General features: G+C 36.4%; 1 protein-coding gene across 15 annotated transcripts in view; it reads right to left on the bottom strand.

Moving 5' to 3' along the window:
- Nucleotides 1-19,503, bottom strand: part of TENM2 (teneurin transmembrane protein 2) — a 1,291,038-nt gene that overhangs the window by 644,393 nt on the left and 627,142 nt on the right. For 2 of the 15 annotated variants that reach the window (XM_053907078.1, XM_053907083.1), the window contains exon 1: nt 17,469-18,128. The exons of 12 other annotated variants lie outside the window; for them this stretch is intronic. In XM_053907078.1, coding sequence (XP_053763053.1) covers nt 17,469-17,514 — 46 coding nt within the window. In that variant the 5' untranslated portion in view covers nt 17,515-18,128. Of the gene's footprint in view, nt 1-15,799; nt 15,967-17,468; nt 18,129-19,503 lie in introns of those variants that run through there. One more of the 15 variants, XM_053907080.1, reaches the window with a different exon arrangement.

Below are 19,503 nucleotides of genomic sequence, written 5' to 3'. Positions count from 1 at the left end.
ATCAAGATGAAAATGTATTAAAATGAATTTAATATATAAATGAATGTTTAACAATTTTAATATCATAATGATATAATTTATTGGAAAAATAAATGAGTAAGAATAAAAGATAATCTAAAGAAAAGAGAAACAAGGAAGAGAGCCTTCCTCTGTTACATTAAACTTACTATAAACTTATAAACAGTTGGAGTAACAGTGCAAAAAAACATATGTGTGTGTGTATAAATATACACACACACTAGAAGTCCATATATAAATATACACACACACACAAGTGTATCTGATAGAGCAATATATATGTATATATACACACACACACACACACGTATCTGATAGAGCAACATATGTATATATACACACACACACACAAACACACACACATATACACACACACACAAGTGTATCTGATAGAACAATACACACACACACACACACACACACACACACACACACACACACACAAATGCCCTGAATAGACTTTACTGCACAAGACATTTAATACAGAATACAAATGAAAATTCTAGTAATAGATGAACTTTTTGGGGAAAAATAAAAGATCCTCATGTGACACATACACAAATTTTTAGATAGACTAAAAAGTTCAATGTTATTAAAAAGTTATTTCTTAAATTAAAAGAAAATAGTATGTATTTATGGAAACTTATTATGGAGATTCTTTTATAGCTGAGAATCAATTCAACGTGTCTAAAATATTAAGAAGACCTTCCTACATTTAAAAAATCTTCATATGAAAAAACAACAGCAAAAAAGCTACTGGGGTAAAATATTAATAATGAATATAATAAGCAGAAGTTTACTACATCTTAAAAATATTAAGAGTACTTATAAATTGAGAGAAATCTGATATTGTTTTAGAGAAATATAATCGAGCTGAAAATTCAGTGGAAAGTGAATAGATCAAAATATCAAGTGTGCAACTTCAACAGAAATAAGTGATATATAAGTGTTTTAAATCATTACTATTGCTACTTATTACATAGACCAAAAGATTAAAAAAATCACACATTAAATGATTGGCAGTGTTTATCATTTTCTAGTAAAATAATTTTACTTTTACTTCTTTATTTTTACAAATTATTTTATAATAAACATTTCATCAGATTTTTATAATTACGAAATTAATACAAGTTATATTTTAAAGCCATGAAATATTTTAAGACATAGACTTTGGCAGAATACTACTATGTTTTAGAGAGTGCTATTTGATTCATGAGAGAATTCCCACAGTCTGACAATGAATGCATGAAACAAAATCCTGATTTTTAAAATATTCATTTGTCTCGACGGGTTTAAAAGACAGATTTGAGTGAAACTATTGGTTATTATGTTAAATTTTTTTCCTGAATTTTCCAAATTTCCTACAAAGTCCAGTCTCTACTTTTAAAGTTAGAAAATACACATTTAAATAAACTGTGCTTAGTATTATTGCTATCATAAACTTGGAGTGTCTACTGGAGAGTCCAAATGGAAAGTGTGTTTCCAAAAAAGCAAGTGATGAAATATGGTATAACATGTGGTGTTCAGCCTTCCTGTGTCTTCCATACAACAATTCACATTTACTTTTGAATTCGGACACTAGTTTTTAAAATACAAAAACAAAAACAATTACAAAAAACAAAAACAAAAACAAAAACCACCGAGTCTTACAGAGTTGTATTTCATTACTCATTTGCCGATACTCAACAAATGCTAAATATGTATATTATGCATTAAGGGAACATGGAGAGAGACAACATATGACAAGTTTGTAGCTTTACAAAGATAGCAAAGATGACACATTCTTCCCTCATTGAGAGAAACATTAGTGTCATCTGATTTTTATGTTTCTTGGCAGATCTGAAGGAAAGTTTCAAGGACATAAAGATAAGACAAATTAAATGGGAGCAGCATAATGAAAACTAGAAGTCCAAACTCCACTTGCTGAATAACCAGCATCCCCTATATTGTCCTTTATAAAATATCCAGTAATTCTACATAGGTTTTACAAGTCTCTTCCATGGTTTCAGTAATTCTCTAAAATGGTCTCATGCACATGTGCTTTTAAAAAATTTTTATTACATTATTAGGTACCTATGGTAGATTTTATATCATTTTTGTTTCCTTGTTCGAGCTTCTCAAGTGATAGTGGGAATAAAATGTTTTGAAAAGGTAATCCATAACTAAGAATCAAAAGGAAATAATATACTTTAACAATGCTTATTTGTATCAATTCACTGGGATGAAAACTACTTGTATCTGTAGCTCCATAATTACCTTCTAAAATGAAGTTCACTCAACACACCCAAGTGATGGAAAGAAATATACTATCACAGTCTGTCTAGAAATATGATAAGTGATATCTCAAATTAAGGAGAAATTCAATGCATGGATATTCACCACAAATATGCAAACTATTCTATAGCAAACTACCATATCTAAATGCTGCCACCAGGTTTAGGCTATTAGCTATAACCAGGTAGACAATCAAGATATTTAGAATATGAAGACAAGTAGAAATTTCCCCCCAAATGCCAGTTTTCGACTATGTCATCCAGTAGACATTTTCATGTTGCAATTATGTTGCACACTCATTCCATTTATGATGAAACATATGGAAACTTAATTCTCTGAGAAGGTGAACAATAAGCCCTGGGAATATCACTCACTTTCAACAGATTGAAATGGTCTGATCACCTCCTGCCATTCCCTGCCTTTTTCTGAGCAGAGATGCCTCTTTGGATCTCAGCATGCGATTCTCATTAATGGCAGCAGAGGGGGGTGCTGGAGCTCTAGGTGACCATGCTTGTGCATTAAACCAGACTTTTGCAAACCACTGGGCTCATGGGCTAAGGGGAGAAAAGTGGGAATTTCCCAGCCCCAGTAATGCTTTCTGACATATAAAAAGGGAAAATAGTTACACCTTTCACTGCATCACTGTGGGAAACTAATTTGTTTTGACATACTGAGAAATAATCTGATGTTCGTATTTATTCCGAAAAAAGCTGTATTAGCTAAAAACAAATTTCATGAATAAAACCAGAGATACATAATCAGACATGTACATCTACTGAGCACGTCTGATATGTAGGGAATTAACTATTGCTCATAAACTTCTCTTTAAAGGAATCTAATTTCTATCACTTTGAAATCTTTCCCAATTTCTCTCTCTAGCACAACTAGGACCCAGGACACAGCTGTCTCCAGGAGCACATGGAAACATTATACCCAGAACACTAGCGGGCATTGATCCGACCCGCTTGTCTCATGCTTCTCCTTCCAAAGGGCCTTATAAATGATCTTGATTGAAGAGCTATTTCAATACTATTCTTGGCACAATGACAGTCACTGAAAACCTTTCTGAGCTACAGCCTGTTTCACAATAAGCTGACGCACCACCTTATTTATTTATCTTCACTTGAAGAAAAGCTAATAGCCAAAATTCTTTTTAAACTTAAAAATGACAAAATCGCCACTCTCTCCAAACTCCTCTGGTTGGGAGAGGCTTAGAAAAATATATTGGGCCTTAAAGATAACAGAAAGAAGGGGGGACAAACCCCAATGAGACCGTAGTGAGTGATAAGGGACTCGGAGTTACAAGTATTAAAAGAGATGAATTGCATTAACCCCTGCCCTACCCCATTATATTCACTGCCCACTGGAAACAACAACAGAATTACGAAAATCCCACACTCTCTAATGGGATGGTAATAGGATTCAGAGGCCATTAGGGTAAAGGCAATCCATATTTTACATTGTAATAAGCTCAGACTGAAGATGTTGCACCCCTCCTCAGAGATCAACAATTACCAATTTAACATTAACAAATCCACAAGCACTATCAAAACTGCAAAATAAACCCTAGTTAAGAGTGAAAGGTGTAGTTTTTATAACTGTCTATATATTTTTGTGAAGGAAAATCATCAACCTAAATTGAAATATATATATATATATATATATATATATATATATATATATGTATATATATGTGTGTGTGTGTGTGTGTATATATATATATATATATATATATATATATATATATATATATATATATTTACTCTGATACTGATTTCTCATTCCAGAATGATTTGGAAATGAGAGATAGTCAGATTATTATGGGGTAGTTACAATTTTTACAAACAAAACATTTTCTTTCTTTAACATTTATTTATTTTTGAGACAGAGAGAGCATGAACAGGGGAGGGTCAGAGGAAGAGGGAGACATAGAATCTGAAACAGGCTCCAGGCTCTGAGCTGTCAGCACAGAGCCTGATGCAGGGCTCGAACCCACAGACCGCGAGATCATGACCTGAGTTGAAGTCGGACGCTTAACCGACTGAGCCACCCAGGCGCCCCACAAAACATTTTCTTATGGCAAGTGTGTTCTAATTTTCAAAGAATTACCTTTTTCCTAAAAACATTTTCTCATTCAACCAGAAATAACCTATTTTTGGTTTTATTTTTCTACAAAAGATGTATGAGGGATTTAACAGAACACTCTTTGGAGAAGGAAAAGAAAGGTAAGAAAGGCATGGACATTTTGACATCATCTTCACGGAGGCAAAAACTGGGGTCAGGAGTGTGTGTAAAATATTCCAAAAATAGGTATTACAGTTGTCTACTCAAGTCATTTAGCAGGCATATTGTCAGGTGCACAGAAAACTATTATTGTTTGATTCAAATTTGTATTAATTTGTTGTCTAAAGAACTTCAAGGATTGGGATGCCTGAGTGGCTCAGTTGCTTAAGTGTCCCACGCTTGATTTAAACTCAAGTCATGAGCTCATGGTTGTGAGATCAAATCCTACTTCCCGCTCCATGCTGAGCATGGAGTCTGCTTGAAATTTGCTTTCTCTCTTCCCCTCCCTCTGCCGCTCCCCTGCTCATGCAGCTGGCCGGGGTACATGATCCATCTCCCTCCCTCCCTCCCTCCCTCCCTCACTCCCTCTCTCTCTCTCTCTCAAAAAAAAAAAAAAAATTCTAGGATCACTGTAAGGTTTCTGATTTTTTAATATAATACAAAAAGACAATGCATTTTTCAGAAAATATTTTGATTGATGAGCTCTTAAATGTTCTCCAGAGATGAAGAAAATAATATATTATTAATCTCCCCATGTTCCCCTTTTTAACCTTCCTGACAGAACATAAAAAAATAAAATCTCTAATAAAAGATAGAAATATTACCAAACTATAGAAAAATAGCCAGGTCCCCTTACCCTCACCCTCCCCATGTTACATCAGGTATGCTTTAGTTCTTCCTGAAACCTCCATTTTTCTTTCTGAATAACAATATTATTATTTAATGCAACTCTAATCATATACATGTATGGAGTGAATCCCATTTCATATATTTTTTAATAAAATACTGTCTCCTTTAGACACTAATAAAAACAAACAACAGTGAGCACAGGGCTAGATGATAAAAGCAGAAGGTAATTTAAAATAATAATAATGAGAAGATACCATATCTGAATGCTCTTCCCACCATATTCCTCATACCTCTCACCAAATTCATCACACATTTGTGAATTAAAAGGTTGTATGGGGCACCTGGGTGGCTTAGTCGGTTACATGCCTGATTTTGGCTCAAGTCATGGTCTCACAAACTGTGAGATTGAGACCTGTATCGGGCTCAGTGCAGAATGGGGAGCCTGCTTGGAATTCTCTCTCTCTCTCTCTCTCTCTCTCTCTCTCTCTCTGCCCCTCCCCCTACTCATTCTCCCCCACCTCTCAAAATAAATAAACTTAAAAAAAAAGTAGTAATACTTGGAACGCAGCTGAGTTAAAGTCATAAAAGATTGAGGTTGTTCACTCTTTACTTCCAAATTGACTCTTACTCTTAACCATATTTTGGGGTATTATGAAAATAATTTTCTACTTTGAGGGTGTGGCTTAACTTGAACAGCCAAAAAACAATACATAGAAATGAAATGGGTGCTCTGACAATGACTGCGCACACCAGAAGCTACTCAGTCATCGAAATGTGTCCATAGATGGAGAGTGACGGTATGGGAGTCTGGGAAATGTAAACATAGGTCTCTGGGTATTAAAAGGGAGACTGGCACTACTAGGGTGTTTGTTCAATTACAAGGAACCAAGAATAGTTCCAACTTACCAAATCTGAGAACTCAAAGACCTTACTGAAACATTTAAGGAGAAGAGTTGGAAAAGACAGCAGAGAAGTATGATTTTGGGGGAAAAGATCCTCACATAAAACGACCTTGGTCCCCCAGACACACCTAAAAACAAATCAATATATATTTATTCTGTATTATAATTTCTGAATCTCCACTCTATCTGTATTCATAGCACTCAGAGTCCATGCTCTTTTTAAGTAGTTCTGATAGCCAAGGTTCCATTTCTTGAAACCAATCACTAGAGTAGATGGGAGTCACCACTTTTGGGCTTAATTAGAACAAGTCTACCATCTGTTATAAGTAACATCCCCACAGACTAAGGAGACAAACACAACTAAAAAGTGTACAACCCCATCTAATAAAGAGGATGGCTCTGTTCTACTACTTATGGACTTGGATCAATTTCAAGGAAGGTAAGGAGAGGTAGTGGGCGGGTGACACCTAAGATTACTTTAAACTTGTCCTTGAGTCAGACTTGAGTCCAAGCAAGGATGTTAATCCTTCTCAGTCTCTTGAAAGATGTGGTATCTTTTTTTTTTTTTTTTTACTTTATCCATGCATTATGATTGTTTATGCTTTTAAACATTCACTCAAGAGTTACAACTTAAATAAGCTTTGTGTTGCTACATATCTGATATGTAGGCATCATAATACATCAGCGCACAAGCTAGTACAAGGTTCCTGTCCCCACTGAGTCTAAAGGCTTATGTGGAAATGGGAAAACTGGGAGTTTTATAAATTGTGAACAGTGTTATAATAAAGGAAATACATTGTTAGAGAGTCACAGAGGGAGCTCCTAATTTAGATTTAGGGAATAGTAGTCCAAGAAAACTTCTGGGAGGAAGCAGAATTTAAACTGAGACCTAAAAGATGAATAGAAGCCAGCCAGGGGCACGCTGGAATGTTGAAAGAAGAGAAGAGGATGAGCATTTGCAAAGACACAGTTATGAAAACTGGAAGAACTGAAAGGGATGAACAGAGAATGTAGGAGTTTGAGAGAGGAGATGTCAGGGCACGGAGGCAGGGGAGCTGATGCATGGGAGGCACCCAATTACACTGTAAACTCCTTGAGGACAGGAAATCATTGTATCTTTCTCATTGAATAATGTGGCAGCAAAATAAGTAGACTCTCCATTGGAAGCACTCTATCAATATTTATCAATTATCTCTTGGTGATGACTGAAGCCACTCTAGCCTAACATTCGTTTAAACACTCCACAAGATCACTCTCCAAAAATGCTTGGTAGGTTTGTCTGTTTGTTTATTCAGGCAGCACAGGTTTGCTGAGTGTATGTGTATGTATTTAAAATTGTACTGCCCTCAGCGCCCTCCATCACTTCCTCCTGTCTTATTTCTAACAGCTCCCCTCTAGGCATTTGTGTTCGCAACCCTGGATTAGGATTTAGCATGGAGGAAACCACCCTTAAAATGCAATCCACTAGGGTGTAAATAGACAAATATGGGATTATGTTATTGATAAATTAGTTCCCAGGGTGAGTGATATTAATGTGTGCAAGACGTATTAAGATCAACATCATGCAACCTCAACTTAAATAAATGGTAATCATTTTTTTTCTCAAATTCAGAGGATATCTGAAGCCCAACTGTGCTGTTTTCTCTCTATTGTCAGAGAGTTCATAGCTACATGCCACTATTTTTTACACTTTTTTGTGCATGACTTTTCTAGAGAAAAACTTGATAAACATGCTCAACTGTGCAGCAATTTGCTGAGCGGTCAACATTTTTAGCTTTATATATAAAATAAATCACAAGTTTTTAATACATTTTCCAACATCAGGGACATTTAGTTCATAAGAACAAACAGAACTGCAACATATAAATCATCAAGTCATTCATTTGTAAGAGTTGAGAAAACTGAATTGATAGCTAAAATAGAAATAGGTTTTGGATGTAATAGTCAAATGTTTGGAAACAATCTACCATTTGGTTCTGGTAACATTAAAATATCTTCAAAAAAGGGTTCGAGAGAATCACCATCTCATAATAAACCAGAGTTAAGTAATTATAACTTGAGTTTCTGTCAAGGCTCTTGCCATGTAAATGTTCATTTATCTGAAATTTGCTTAAAACAAATAGATTAGATTCATTTCAGGAACAAGAATGACATGACTTTTTTGTTAACACTGATTAATGATTTTGGTTCCTAATGTCATTAGTAGACTATTATCATTTTGCCATTTGAAAAATGGTCTCTAGAATCTCAAGGTCTCATCTAGATGTGAATGTTTGCCCATTTCCTATATTCTACTGACCTCTAGAGACTATAGGTGTGTGTATATAAATCACATACAATACGTGTTTATAAACACATACAACATATACATAATAAATGTCATATAGACTGAGGGAAAGAAGGATCTTTTTAAAGATGTTTATTTATTTATTTGAGAAAGAGAGAGAGAGAGAGAGAGAGTGAGAGAGAGAGAGAATTGCATGGGAGCTGAGGAAGGGCAGAGAGAGAGGAAGAGAAAGAATCTCAAGCAGGCTGTGCTATCACCACAGAGCCGGATGCAGGGCTCGATCTCAAGAACCAGGAGATTATCACCTGAGCTGAAATTAAGAGTCAGATGCTTAACCGACTGAGTCACCCAGGCACCTTGAGAATAAAATGATCTTAACCATATAAGCCCATTTCATTTTAGAAAAATATGCACATATTATTTACATACATTTTCAAACAAGACCTTTAGGTGTATATGTTTAATAGTAAGCATGTTGATAGCACTTTCTCTATGTTCTCACTAGTATAGAACTCAAAGAAAAGTGAATTTTAAACAAACTAATCCTATCTTTGTTCTGTGACTTGCCAGCAGTAGGAAGTAACACAGCATTCAGGCACACCAGCCTGGCTTTCCCATAAAGCCAAATTTACTTTTAGTTGAGACTAGATCACTTCATGCGAGGATACCCTTCCCCCAAATCATACTTGTATTTCTTTTCCAGTCTTCCTCCTGACCCCACAAAGCATATCAAATTTAGATGTATCTAGTGAGAGCTCAGATGGCTTTGTAAACTTTGAATTTTTTTCTCTTTGTTTCCAATTGTTAAATATATTCATAAGTGAAGCATTCAACATTAAAATAATTTCTAATTCAGGACTAGATCATGAACTCCTTAAGAGTTATGTCTGGTTCATCTGGCATCCTGCTGCCTAGCACACTGAACATCAGATTGCGGGAAATTAATACTGTCACCTGGAGAAAAATACAGTATCTTACCAGGCATATGGCCACACTTTATCTTACTAGGAATATACCCATTATCTACCTTTAAATATTAATATAGTAGATAAAGATATTGATATAGATACTGTTACAGAGATAGAGATAGAAGTATGCACGTATAGGGGCACCTGGGTGGCTCAGTGGGTTGAGCATCCGACTTTGGCTTAGGGCATAATCTCATGGTACATGGATTCAAGCCCCACGTCAGGCTTTGCTCAGACAGTGCAAAGCCTGCTTCAAATTCTCTGTCTCCCTCTCTCTCTGCTCCTCTCCAACTCATGCTTGCTTTCACTCTTTCTCTCTCTCTCTCTCAAAAATAAACATTAAAATTTTTTTTAAAGTATCCACATATAGACAGGAAACATATGCATGCATGTATGTGCATATAAACGTGCACACACATAAAAAGGATGAGGCATTTCCTATATACACAGAACTCATGACTAGATTTGTCAATTATTTTTCTAATAGTCATCAAATTTTTCCACTTTCAGTACTGCATACTATATTACTGTTCAAATTCTATTTATATATGGGTGGAAAACTATTGGTCATTACACTACATCATCAATAACACCTCAGCATTTAAAAACTCGAAGTAAATTTCTTTCTAATACACTCAATTTTAATCTGGTGACACTATTTTTAGTATTAAGAGAGTTATAACCTTTTTTTGCCATTTAGTATATTTGTGCTAAATATATTAGATAGTATATATTTTATCACTTATAGAATAGATTTAGAAACAGAAACATCTTACCAAGTTTTATTAGGCATCTTAAAGAGCAACCAGTTATTTATAGAAATGTTTGTCAAATAAGGGTAGTATAAGAGAAGAGTAGATTATTTACTAAGACATTGTTACAAAGTGGCAGATACGACTACAAGATTCTGAAAATGTCCAAGCCACAACTGATGTATAAGAAAAGGAGAGGAAATCAAATTCTGATCCTGTAGCAATATCCAGTAGGTGGAATCCTGTGTCCTGTTCTGCAAACCTGGAAAGTGGCTGGTAATGTCCATACCTATTCCATGATTACAACCTCTCTGGAAAAGCCAGTCACACTTCCTATACTTTTACCATTTGAGCCTAATTCTGGTGTCTAAGAGGCTTTAAAGTCTTTGAAGTCCTCTGGGACTTTGACGACATACAGGGGGCGCAAATCCTAAATATAAATAGTTCTTCAAGGCAGTGAACTGATGATGGAAATGGGTTAGAACTGGTGTTGGAGATTAACTCAGTGGGGTTTGGGTACCAATAATCTACTTTTGCACTTAATACTGGAGTAATATGCTAATCAGAACCCTGAGAACCTGCACAAGGTATACTTGTGTGATCCAAGTGGCCTTATAAAATGCCAACTAGGCACAATATCCAACTAGTTAATTCAAAATGGTAAGTAGTTGGTCTGGATAGTAAGTGAGGGGAATGACATAAGCCAGAACAATGAAACCAATTACTTCACATCATTCAGGCAGGTCGATTTACTTTTTTTGCCTCTTAAACATGAGAGTAAAATAAATAGAAAGAGGGGCACCAACATTGAGATTTAGTCAGTGAATAATTGTAAATTTTAGTGGATTTAAATTTCAGTGAATAGCTTTAAAAACCTATCCACTCAGACTTTTTACATAATTAGGTCTTCTGAAAGATAATTCACTGGTTTGGATTTTGCTGCTCAAATATGCCCTCCATACCATCAGCAGAGGTGCCAATGATTAGAGAAATGATTCATGTCAGGTAGTTAGAGAAAAGACAGGGGAGTCAGAGAAGAAATCTGGATAATCCCCATGCTGGAAATTCAAACCCTGGATAATCAGGACTGTACTATACATGCAATTATGATTCTGTCCAGTTAAGAGAAATTTGTAATCCATTCAGTTTCAAGCCTATAAAGTCACATTTCTCAAAAACTTGTATTTTGGCCTCCAATGGCTTAAAAAGTTCTCCTTGCTAGATTGTCTCCAATTACAGAAATCCTTCCCAAGTACAAGGCTGCAGAACTATATTAAACCTGTAGGATACCATGTAGCTGGCTGTTTTACAGAGCTTTACAGCGCACGCAATCCCGATGCATGATGTAATACTACTGAAGCAATTCACTGCAACCTGATAACACTATTTGACCAACTCACAAATGTTGTCACGCATATGAGGTGCAAGGAGGCAATTGTCTTTGAATAGAAGGTTCAGAATAGTAAGAAAAGGGAAGTACAAATAAATTTATATTAACTTTAAGAATCCCTCCCCAATCCTAACACACACACAAAGATTTCATGGGTAAACAAAAACAGGACTGCTATAGATTCAATAGATTTTTGGTCTACACAGCAATAATGGAGTTACTGCAATAACCACAGATGTGTGAGTTGGGAAAAGGCTTGTCCACAGCTGTCTATCAGAAGAACTGAAGTCAACAGGTGAAAAAACAGCTCAAACGCAAGGCTCAACTTCGGTACTGCATCAAAATGTGGTTGATGCCTAGCAAATAACACTTAATAATAGAGTTGTAAATTTCCATTAGTGAACATAAGGGTGTGTGTGTTATAGATTATGAGTGCTGATTTTTCTAGGGTTTTCAGAACTCTTTGAAAACACACAAAAGCAAAAACAGTCAAATGAGGCAGACTGGTGGAAACAGAAAAACAACAACAACAAAAAACAAACAGCTACATTCAAGGTACGAAACAATAATTTCTAAGCCTTTGGGATCTATTTTTTTTCCCTTGCATTGTAATGCAGTCAAGTGCATGAGTGATGCCTTTTGTGTTTGATAATGTCAAGTGTGAATGTCATGGGCAGCCCCCATCTCTGATGGTATTAAAATGGTGGGAAGATAAAAAGCTTAGAGAAGTAAATGGAACAAATTAGATTAAAGTGGTTGGAGGACAAGGCGAAGCAATCATCTATAGCTTGGTTCCAAGGTGATGTTGGTAACCCTGTTCACCTGAATAGGCTGGTTAAATCAATTTCTGAGGAAAAGGGTGGCACTCCTCTTACTTAACTGTGCTAATAATTATTTCTGCTCCTTTTCATTATGAAGTTGACTGGATGGAAGAAAACATCTTGTATGTTAACATACACACTTTCATTATATAGTTAGGGGAGTCTCCACAGCTGAGTTTGTCAGTCAAATACACTATACATCTAAGAGTTTAAGGTAAGTTAGTCAGGGTTTATACGAAGTGACTGACACACAGACAATTCAGAGAGGTAATTAATTTCAAAAAAAAATGAAGTATATACCTTCTCAGAAAGATGAAAACCCTTCTCAGAGAGATGAAAACCCTTAAAGATCATAAAAATCCATCCTAATCAATGTCAGAAAACAGGAGGTGAACATAACATTAATTGATTATATACAGATAGTATGCAGAGAATATCACACCTTCTAACTTACAGGTCACATCTCTGACAAATAGTGGAGGTTTTTCTTATGAAAACAAATGCATATACACAAAATCCCTGCCTAATGAGGCCATTGACATCTATAGTACATACAAGAAATTGCAATAATTACAATAGGGAGGCATTTCTCAGAACCACTCTCCCTCCCCTCAACATTGTTTCTCAACCTTACCACCTTGGTCTAGGCTAATGCAATAGAGAAGTCACTGGTTTCTGGCCTCTAGACAAAGGGTTCTCACTATTTTTTCAACAATGCTCCTACAAAGTAAGGCAATATCTCACTAGTGACAATAGCTTCCTCAGCCACAATAGGATAGGCATTTTGGCATCTGTGGGGTGGGCAGGGGTGTAGTATGGACCCACTATTCCACTCTTTCTCCATTCCTTTTTCCAAAGGAATTCCTTTAGAAGCTTTCAGATCCCATCTTTTGAGTGGCTATTAAATACCTTGACCTGCCATTCAGGGCTCTCTATCATATTGCCATTACTCATTCTTTTTGGTGTTCTGTTCCACCTGACCCCTCACTTTGCTCATCAGGATTATTTTGTATTTTCACCTTTCACTCCTATTTCAAAGTCTACCACCCTCAGTATCCCCTCAACCTGCAGTGACCTTTTCTGTTCTGTTCTCTTAAGGAAGGAGTTAGAACTGAGCACACTTTAACTCACTAGGCAATTCTCCAGGTATGGTTCACATCTTTTGTCTTCCTAAGGTTCTCACTGAAAAGACAGACATTTGTTGTTGTTGTTGTTGTTGTTGTTGTTGTTGTTGTTAGAGGTACTACTTGGGACATTTAACTCAGGGTGCTTTGGGCATAGTCAGTGCTTGACAGCTATAATGAAAACAGAGAACACCAAAAGTGAACAGCAAACAAACCAGAAAAAGAAAATCTCCCATCGAATTTTAAAGATTTTCTTATTTAAGTACAAAAAATAAAAAAATAAAATAAATAACCACTATGTGTCAAGCACAAAAATGTATTTGAATCAAAGCAAAATAACCAAAAAAAAAAAAAAAAAAAAAAAAAAAAAGGACCATTCCTTATTCCTACCCAGTGGACTTACAGTGCTAATTATAAAATAGGAGTAGTGGACACCCATGCCTTCTAAATATAAGCTCTTTTTCTCCCAGAAAAGAGAAATGAATGCATGTTAAATCAAAACATCCTCTGGAGCATTTCATACCTCAGGAATGAAAACTGACAAAGAAGGGCTTCAATGTAAAAGAAAAATCCACCAGAAAAGAGCTCGGACTGAGGGTAAGAAACACTGAAGCTTCACCACACAGGTTGTACCCCTGTCCTATCTGAATGTGCTTTTGTAGTCTCCAAGGCTCCTCTTGCCTTGGGGGAAAATGTATGTATATACATATATATATATATATATATATATGTATGTATATACATACATACATATATATGTATATACATATACATTTACACACATACACAAAGTATACACACACACACACACACACACTTCTCCTTGATCATTGCAATTGGTTAATTGAACATTTCCAAAAATAAATATTCCCACAGATAGAGGTCACTGGCTGCCTGAAATCGCATCTGTTCCTCTCTGGGTACTAGAATCCCAGGCTCCTCTGGGACATCTTTGTCATTTTATCAAAGTGATTACCAGCAGAGTAGGGTCCCCTCAGCTTGTAGTGCTGATGTTTGCTCTCTGCATTCCTGTTTTCTCCATCCACTTTTCTGGCTTTTGCTTTGGAAATCTGGCACTCAGTATCCAATGTTAATTACATTTGCTAGGCTAAGGAAAATCCTATTGGACTAATTTTTCAAAATCATATAATGAAAGAACTTCAGTGACAAACCATGTAGGTTTTTGATTGTTTTTTTACGGATAGATCTATTAAGCACTTAATATTCAGGGGGAAAACAGTCTCAGAGCAATGAAATTCTATTACTTTAGAGGTTGCATGCTTTTAATTTCTTAATATTTCATTACATGTTGGCAACTGGTGCATATTTTTATAATGCGTTTGATCATTACTCTTCTCAGAGTATTCTATTTCAGTTCTTCCTCTGACATCATATTTGCATGTTAAAGGGTTTTAGCATTCAGGGATGAAATGTTCTGAATAGTAATGTGCAGTTAACTTGATTTTTTAAAAACGGAAAACAGCAAACAGACATTATATATAGGGACTAAAGAGAACAATCTCATAATTTTAAAATCCAACTCAAGTTTTAATAGCTTTCTATAGAACATCATAAAAGGTAATGATTCAATATTATTCATTAATTAGCAAATTATGCAAAATGCTATCAGCGGAGTTTGAGGAGAAGACTCTTTTTCGTTGGCTTTTATAAGTCTACTGCATTTCTTTTTTTCCTGTAAAAAATGATCTTTTCTTTGCTCTCCAGCAACATCTACTGGAAAAGTCAGAAAAATGCTATTTATATGAATCAGATAGTTTGAATAAGGATAGTTTTGGTTACCATCTGCTTAAAAAGTTCATGCTGAACTACCATCCAGTTTACAACTGAATTGTTTCTGCCCACTTTACCTCTACTGAAGAGGCAGAAGGGCAGTGGTTCACGGGCACAGACAGCCAAGCTACAACTTCAAATTTATCATCTCCTCACCTTGAAGAAGTCATTTTCATAAACAAAATTAAAACACATAGATGATGCAGACAACATATTTCTCCGGGCCCATCTTCTCAACACTTGCCACTTATTTAGGAAACAATCATCATCATCAGTGACAGCGTAACACTGAATAGTTGTTGGTAAAGCGGGAGTCAGAGAAAAGATTTTATGAGAGAAAGCTATGTCGAGACATGGACTGAATTTGAGAGGAACTACTTCAAGATTCTGCAAAGTTTCTTAAGTTGAAAAAAGAAAGGTACAGGTGATGTGATTTTAAAAACTCACTATGCTACCACCAGCATGACTCCATCAAACATGCTACAGCAGTTTCTTTTTCCCCTCGCCACATCTTTCTCTGCTCTTTTCACCATGATGGAAAAATGAAGTTTCCCCACACCTGTATGAGGGGTCTTCCTTCAGAACTTCTGTTGACTATCTCTCCGTGATGAAGTCTGATGAGACCCATCGTCTGTTTGGTCTCCACTCCCCAAAATTCAGCAGCTCCTGATGTGTACTCGTAAAATTGGATTCACGTGCTGCACCCACAAAATGCCATTAGATGGTCTGGCAAACACAAGACATGCCAAAGTAAGGTGCTGAGGAGCAAGTCCAGTTTGGAAACTCAGGAAGAAAAAAAAATCTTATCACAAAATACATACATACAATATCCTCTCATTCATGGTTGCTGGCTTCAACAATGCCACAGTTTAGCAGCTCCTTCTAGGACCAAACCTTGTGTAGGCATTAAAGTCACCTTTCTATATCTCATTCCGGAGAGGCATTTAACAGAATTTCAGACTTTTAATATTCAGATTTTCCCATCCCCAAAAAATTATCTAAAAAATTAACTCAAATATTTTAGGTAACATCCTAGGTTAAATACCTGGATATAATTTGGATTTCTATTATCCTTAAATAAAAACTCTGGCTAATTAGTTTTTTTCCTCTTGCTTTTTTTTTTTGTTTGTTTGCATTCCCAAATCTCAGTTCATAAATGCCAACAATAAATTTTAGTAGCAAAGGCAATGAACACAAAATCAACGAAGATTGAGGTTAAAAATAAATTATCAAAACCTTAAAACAGCAGCAGTAATAAAAATCAGGTACCGGGAGGCTACAGTATATTGCATTTTGTGTTTGTTCAATGTTAAAATAGATGTGAACCTTTTAAGCTTCATCCCAAAGCTCTTTAAAGGAGAAATGCCATCAAATATAATCCACAACTCTCATTCACAGCACACAAAAGGGACAGCTTCCTAAAAGCCACCTACAGCGAAAGTCCACATGTATTCTATATTTAGGGTCCTAATGCAAAGTTCCAACTTGCACCTGATAATTAGCCCCCTTCATTATTGAGCTGCTTAAAATCCAGGAAGGCTCACCAAACAGCACCTCCAGAGTTAACTCCCACTTCAAACTGTCATAATTCAGTTATCCTAATTATTTACTGGATCCTTTTCTAAAACATGCCCTAACCTGATGTTTTAACTTCATATTTCATTTGGGACAACACTTAATCTCCATTTATGAAACATCAACCTGACACAGGTTAAGGAGATACAGCCTGACAAGATCCAAACGAAACACACCCCAGCAACTAGACTTAAATAAACTCTACCCTTGCTTAAACCTCCAGTGAAAAATTATTATAACACATCAGAAGTTCAGTTAGAAGAAAAATTTCAAATGCCAGCTCCCTCTCAGGGTTTAAGTCCCGGAGTTCAAAAACAGGATCAATTGGATTATTATTTTTCCCCGTTAGCTGTTTAGAATTTAACATAATGCAAAGTGCTATTCTGATCAAAATCATCTTTGTCGTCTCTCTCCTTAAATAAAACGGAGGAGAAATCATTCAGTATAAATGCATTTACTATACAAATCTATTTTCAATTGAATTTGCTGCATGCTCTAATTCATCAAAATTAATACAGGTACTTTCTATGTTAAACAAAAGGAAGCCGACTGAAAAATCAGCTTCTGCTGCAGATGCCTTTCTCAATTACAAAACGGTGAAAACAGAGATTTAACTAAGCCACTCGGTCAAACCCTCCGATGGGCGCTCTTACCTGTCTCAGCTGAAGGCTTCCTTCCCTTGTTAGCAGCGTGCAACATCTCTAGCTCGCCCCAATCCTCACCACCGGTCTCCAATTACACCGCTAAATCCACCCCCCTGCCTTTTTTTTTTTTTCTCTCCCTTTCTTTCTTTCTTTTCTTTCTTTTCTTTTCTTTTTTTTTTCCTTTTCCCTAGCAAGAAAATGCTTATTGAAAGTGATTAGTTTTTGTTGTCCCTTTTAAGTCCCTCCTGCGGGAAGGAACAGGGGAGCAATGTGACGCCACCTTTTAATCTTTTGTAAGAGTGAAAAGGCAGAAAAGGAACGCTCGATCAAACTGAGCTGCACACATGACTAAAACTCGCAGGAGAGGCTGCCGCTGCCTGGCGGAAGCACCGCTAGGCTTGAGTGTAAGAACAGAGAAGAGGAGAGAGTCAATGGAATGTGACAACGTATGTGCATCAAAGGCAGGAGGAGAGAGAGAACAATGAACGAGGGAAAAGCCAGTGAGGAGAGAGGGAGAGAGGGAGAGAGGGAAAGAAGGCAGAGAGAGGGAGAGAAGGAGAAAGACACACACAGAGAAAGAGACAGACAGAGAGAGGGAGCGAACACGGAGAAAAGACAGAGCGGGTTTCAGGCAAAGGATTCTGAGAATAAAGCCACAGTGCAGTGTCTGGCGGCTTCTGTTTTTATCTCAGCGAGCATGATACCCTGCCTCTCTCATTTAGAAACACATTCGTGTATCCTCCAGGTTTGAAAACTGAGATAATCGCAATGTGTCTCTGGTTTTGTCTGATTGGTATTTAACTGTGCGGTGTACCTGTGATTTTTAGGATGCATTTATGTGCAATTTATTTCACATATTTATTTATGTAGTCAAAAATGAAAGCTGCTAATTTCTATGGCAATTTGCAACGTAGTTTTACTGGCAGATGGAACTCTACTTATCATAACTGCTGACAAACTGCCATGGGTAAACAAAAGAAGAAACAAATGCTTCGTCTTGATAATTGTCTTTAAAAGAAAAAGCCCACACCAAAAATATTAGCACTTGCAAAAGCTATGTTGCCTGGTTAAAGTTTGAAAGGTGGTTTCTCTCTATTAGTTTTATTAATAAAGGCAAAATAGAAAGGAGGGCGAGATGTTTGAAGGAAAGGTGTTGGAAAAGAGGCTATTAGGAAAGTGAAAGCCTAAATTCTTTCTGGTTTCCCTCCAAATGTGACAACAGGCTTGCCTTCTTGAGTCCTGGAACAGAGTTTTCGAGTCACTATTTCCATAGACTTTTACTGCATCCTTCTGCCTTCCCGTACCATTTTAAAGTAGGTTCCATTTTAAAAATAAAGTCGAAAAGAAATGATTTCCTACATCAAATTGTTTCAAATGGTGTTTCACCAGCTTTGTTCCATTTCTACTCGTCATCTGCCACATGGGGGCTAGGATTACACAGTTAAATTCCCTAAGTGACCTCTTTTATAAGGATGTAAATTACGGATTCCAAGGTCAAGTGTTTGGTGTAAGTTATTGGTGAAAATAACTGCCTGCTTTCCATAGTAACCTGAGCTAGTGTGGTAGTAAGCCAGCAGGAAGAGGAAACACCCAAGCTTTTGACTGACCAGATTTTTGATATTAAGCAATTCTAATAATGGAAAATAAATCCCATGTGTACTACTTATAACAGTTATTATTTTGGAAAAACTAAAAATAAAAACCCACTCAGTCATTTCACTTCAACTGTTGTGTATCCCACCAGCATACCCAAGGACTCTAGGCTACTCATATTTTGAAGATCCTGTGTAAGCCACCAGATACAGAGAGAGAGCTGGTCCAGGAAAAAGGCCTTTCTCCACCCTGGCCACGGTGTTGTATCAAAAAAGGGACTGCTTGATCTTATTAAACTCGAAGTGTTATAGTTTTTGTGGTTTGCCGATCGGAGGGTATGTTTTTAGCTTGGGCCCAAATACAGAAGTAACAATCCCCCCCCTCCCTCCCTGCAAAGCGATCAAGATGAAGCCCTACTTATCATTAAGGCAGAGCAGAGAATGGAGAACAC

The sequence above is a fragment of the Panthera pardus genome, unplaced genomic scaffold (genome assembly GCF_024362965.1).
Source record: "Panthera pardus isolate Hobbes unplaced genomic scaffold, ASM2436296v1 HiC_scaffold_2, whole genome shotgun sequence".
In the NCBI taxonomy this organism is placed as follows: Eukaryota; Metazoa; Chordata; class Mammalia; order Carnivora; family Felidae; genus Panthera; species Panthera pardus.
This window is presented reverse-complemented; position numbering and strand designations above follow the sequence as displayed.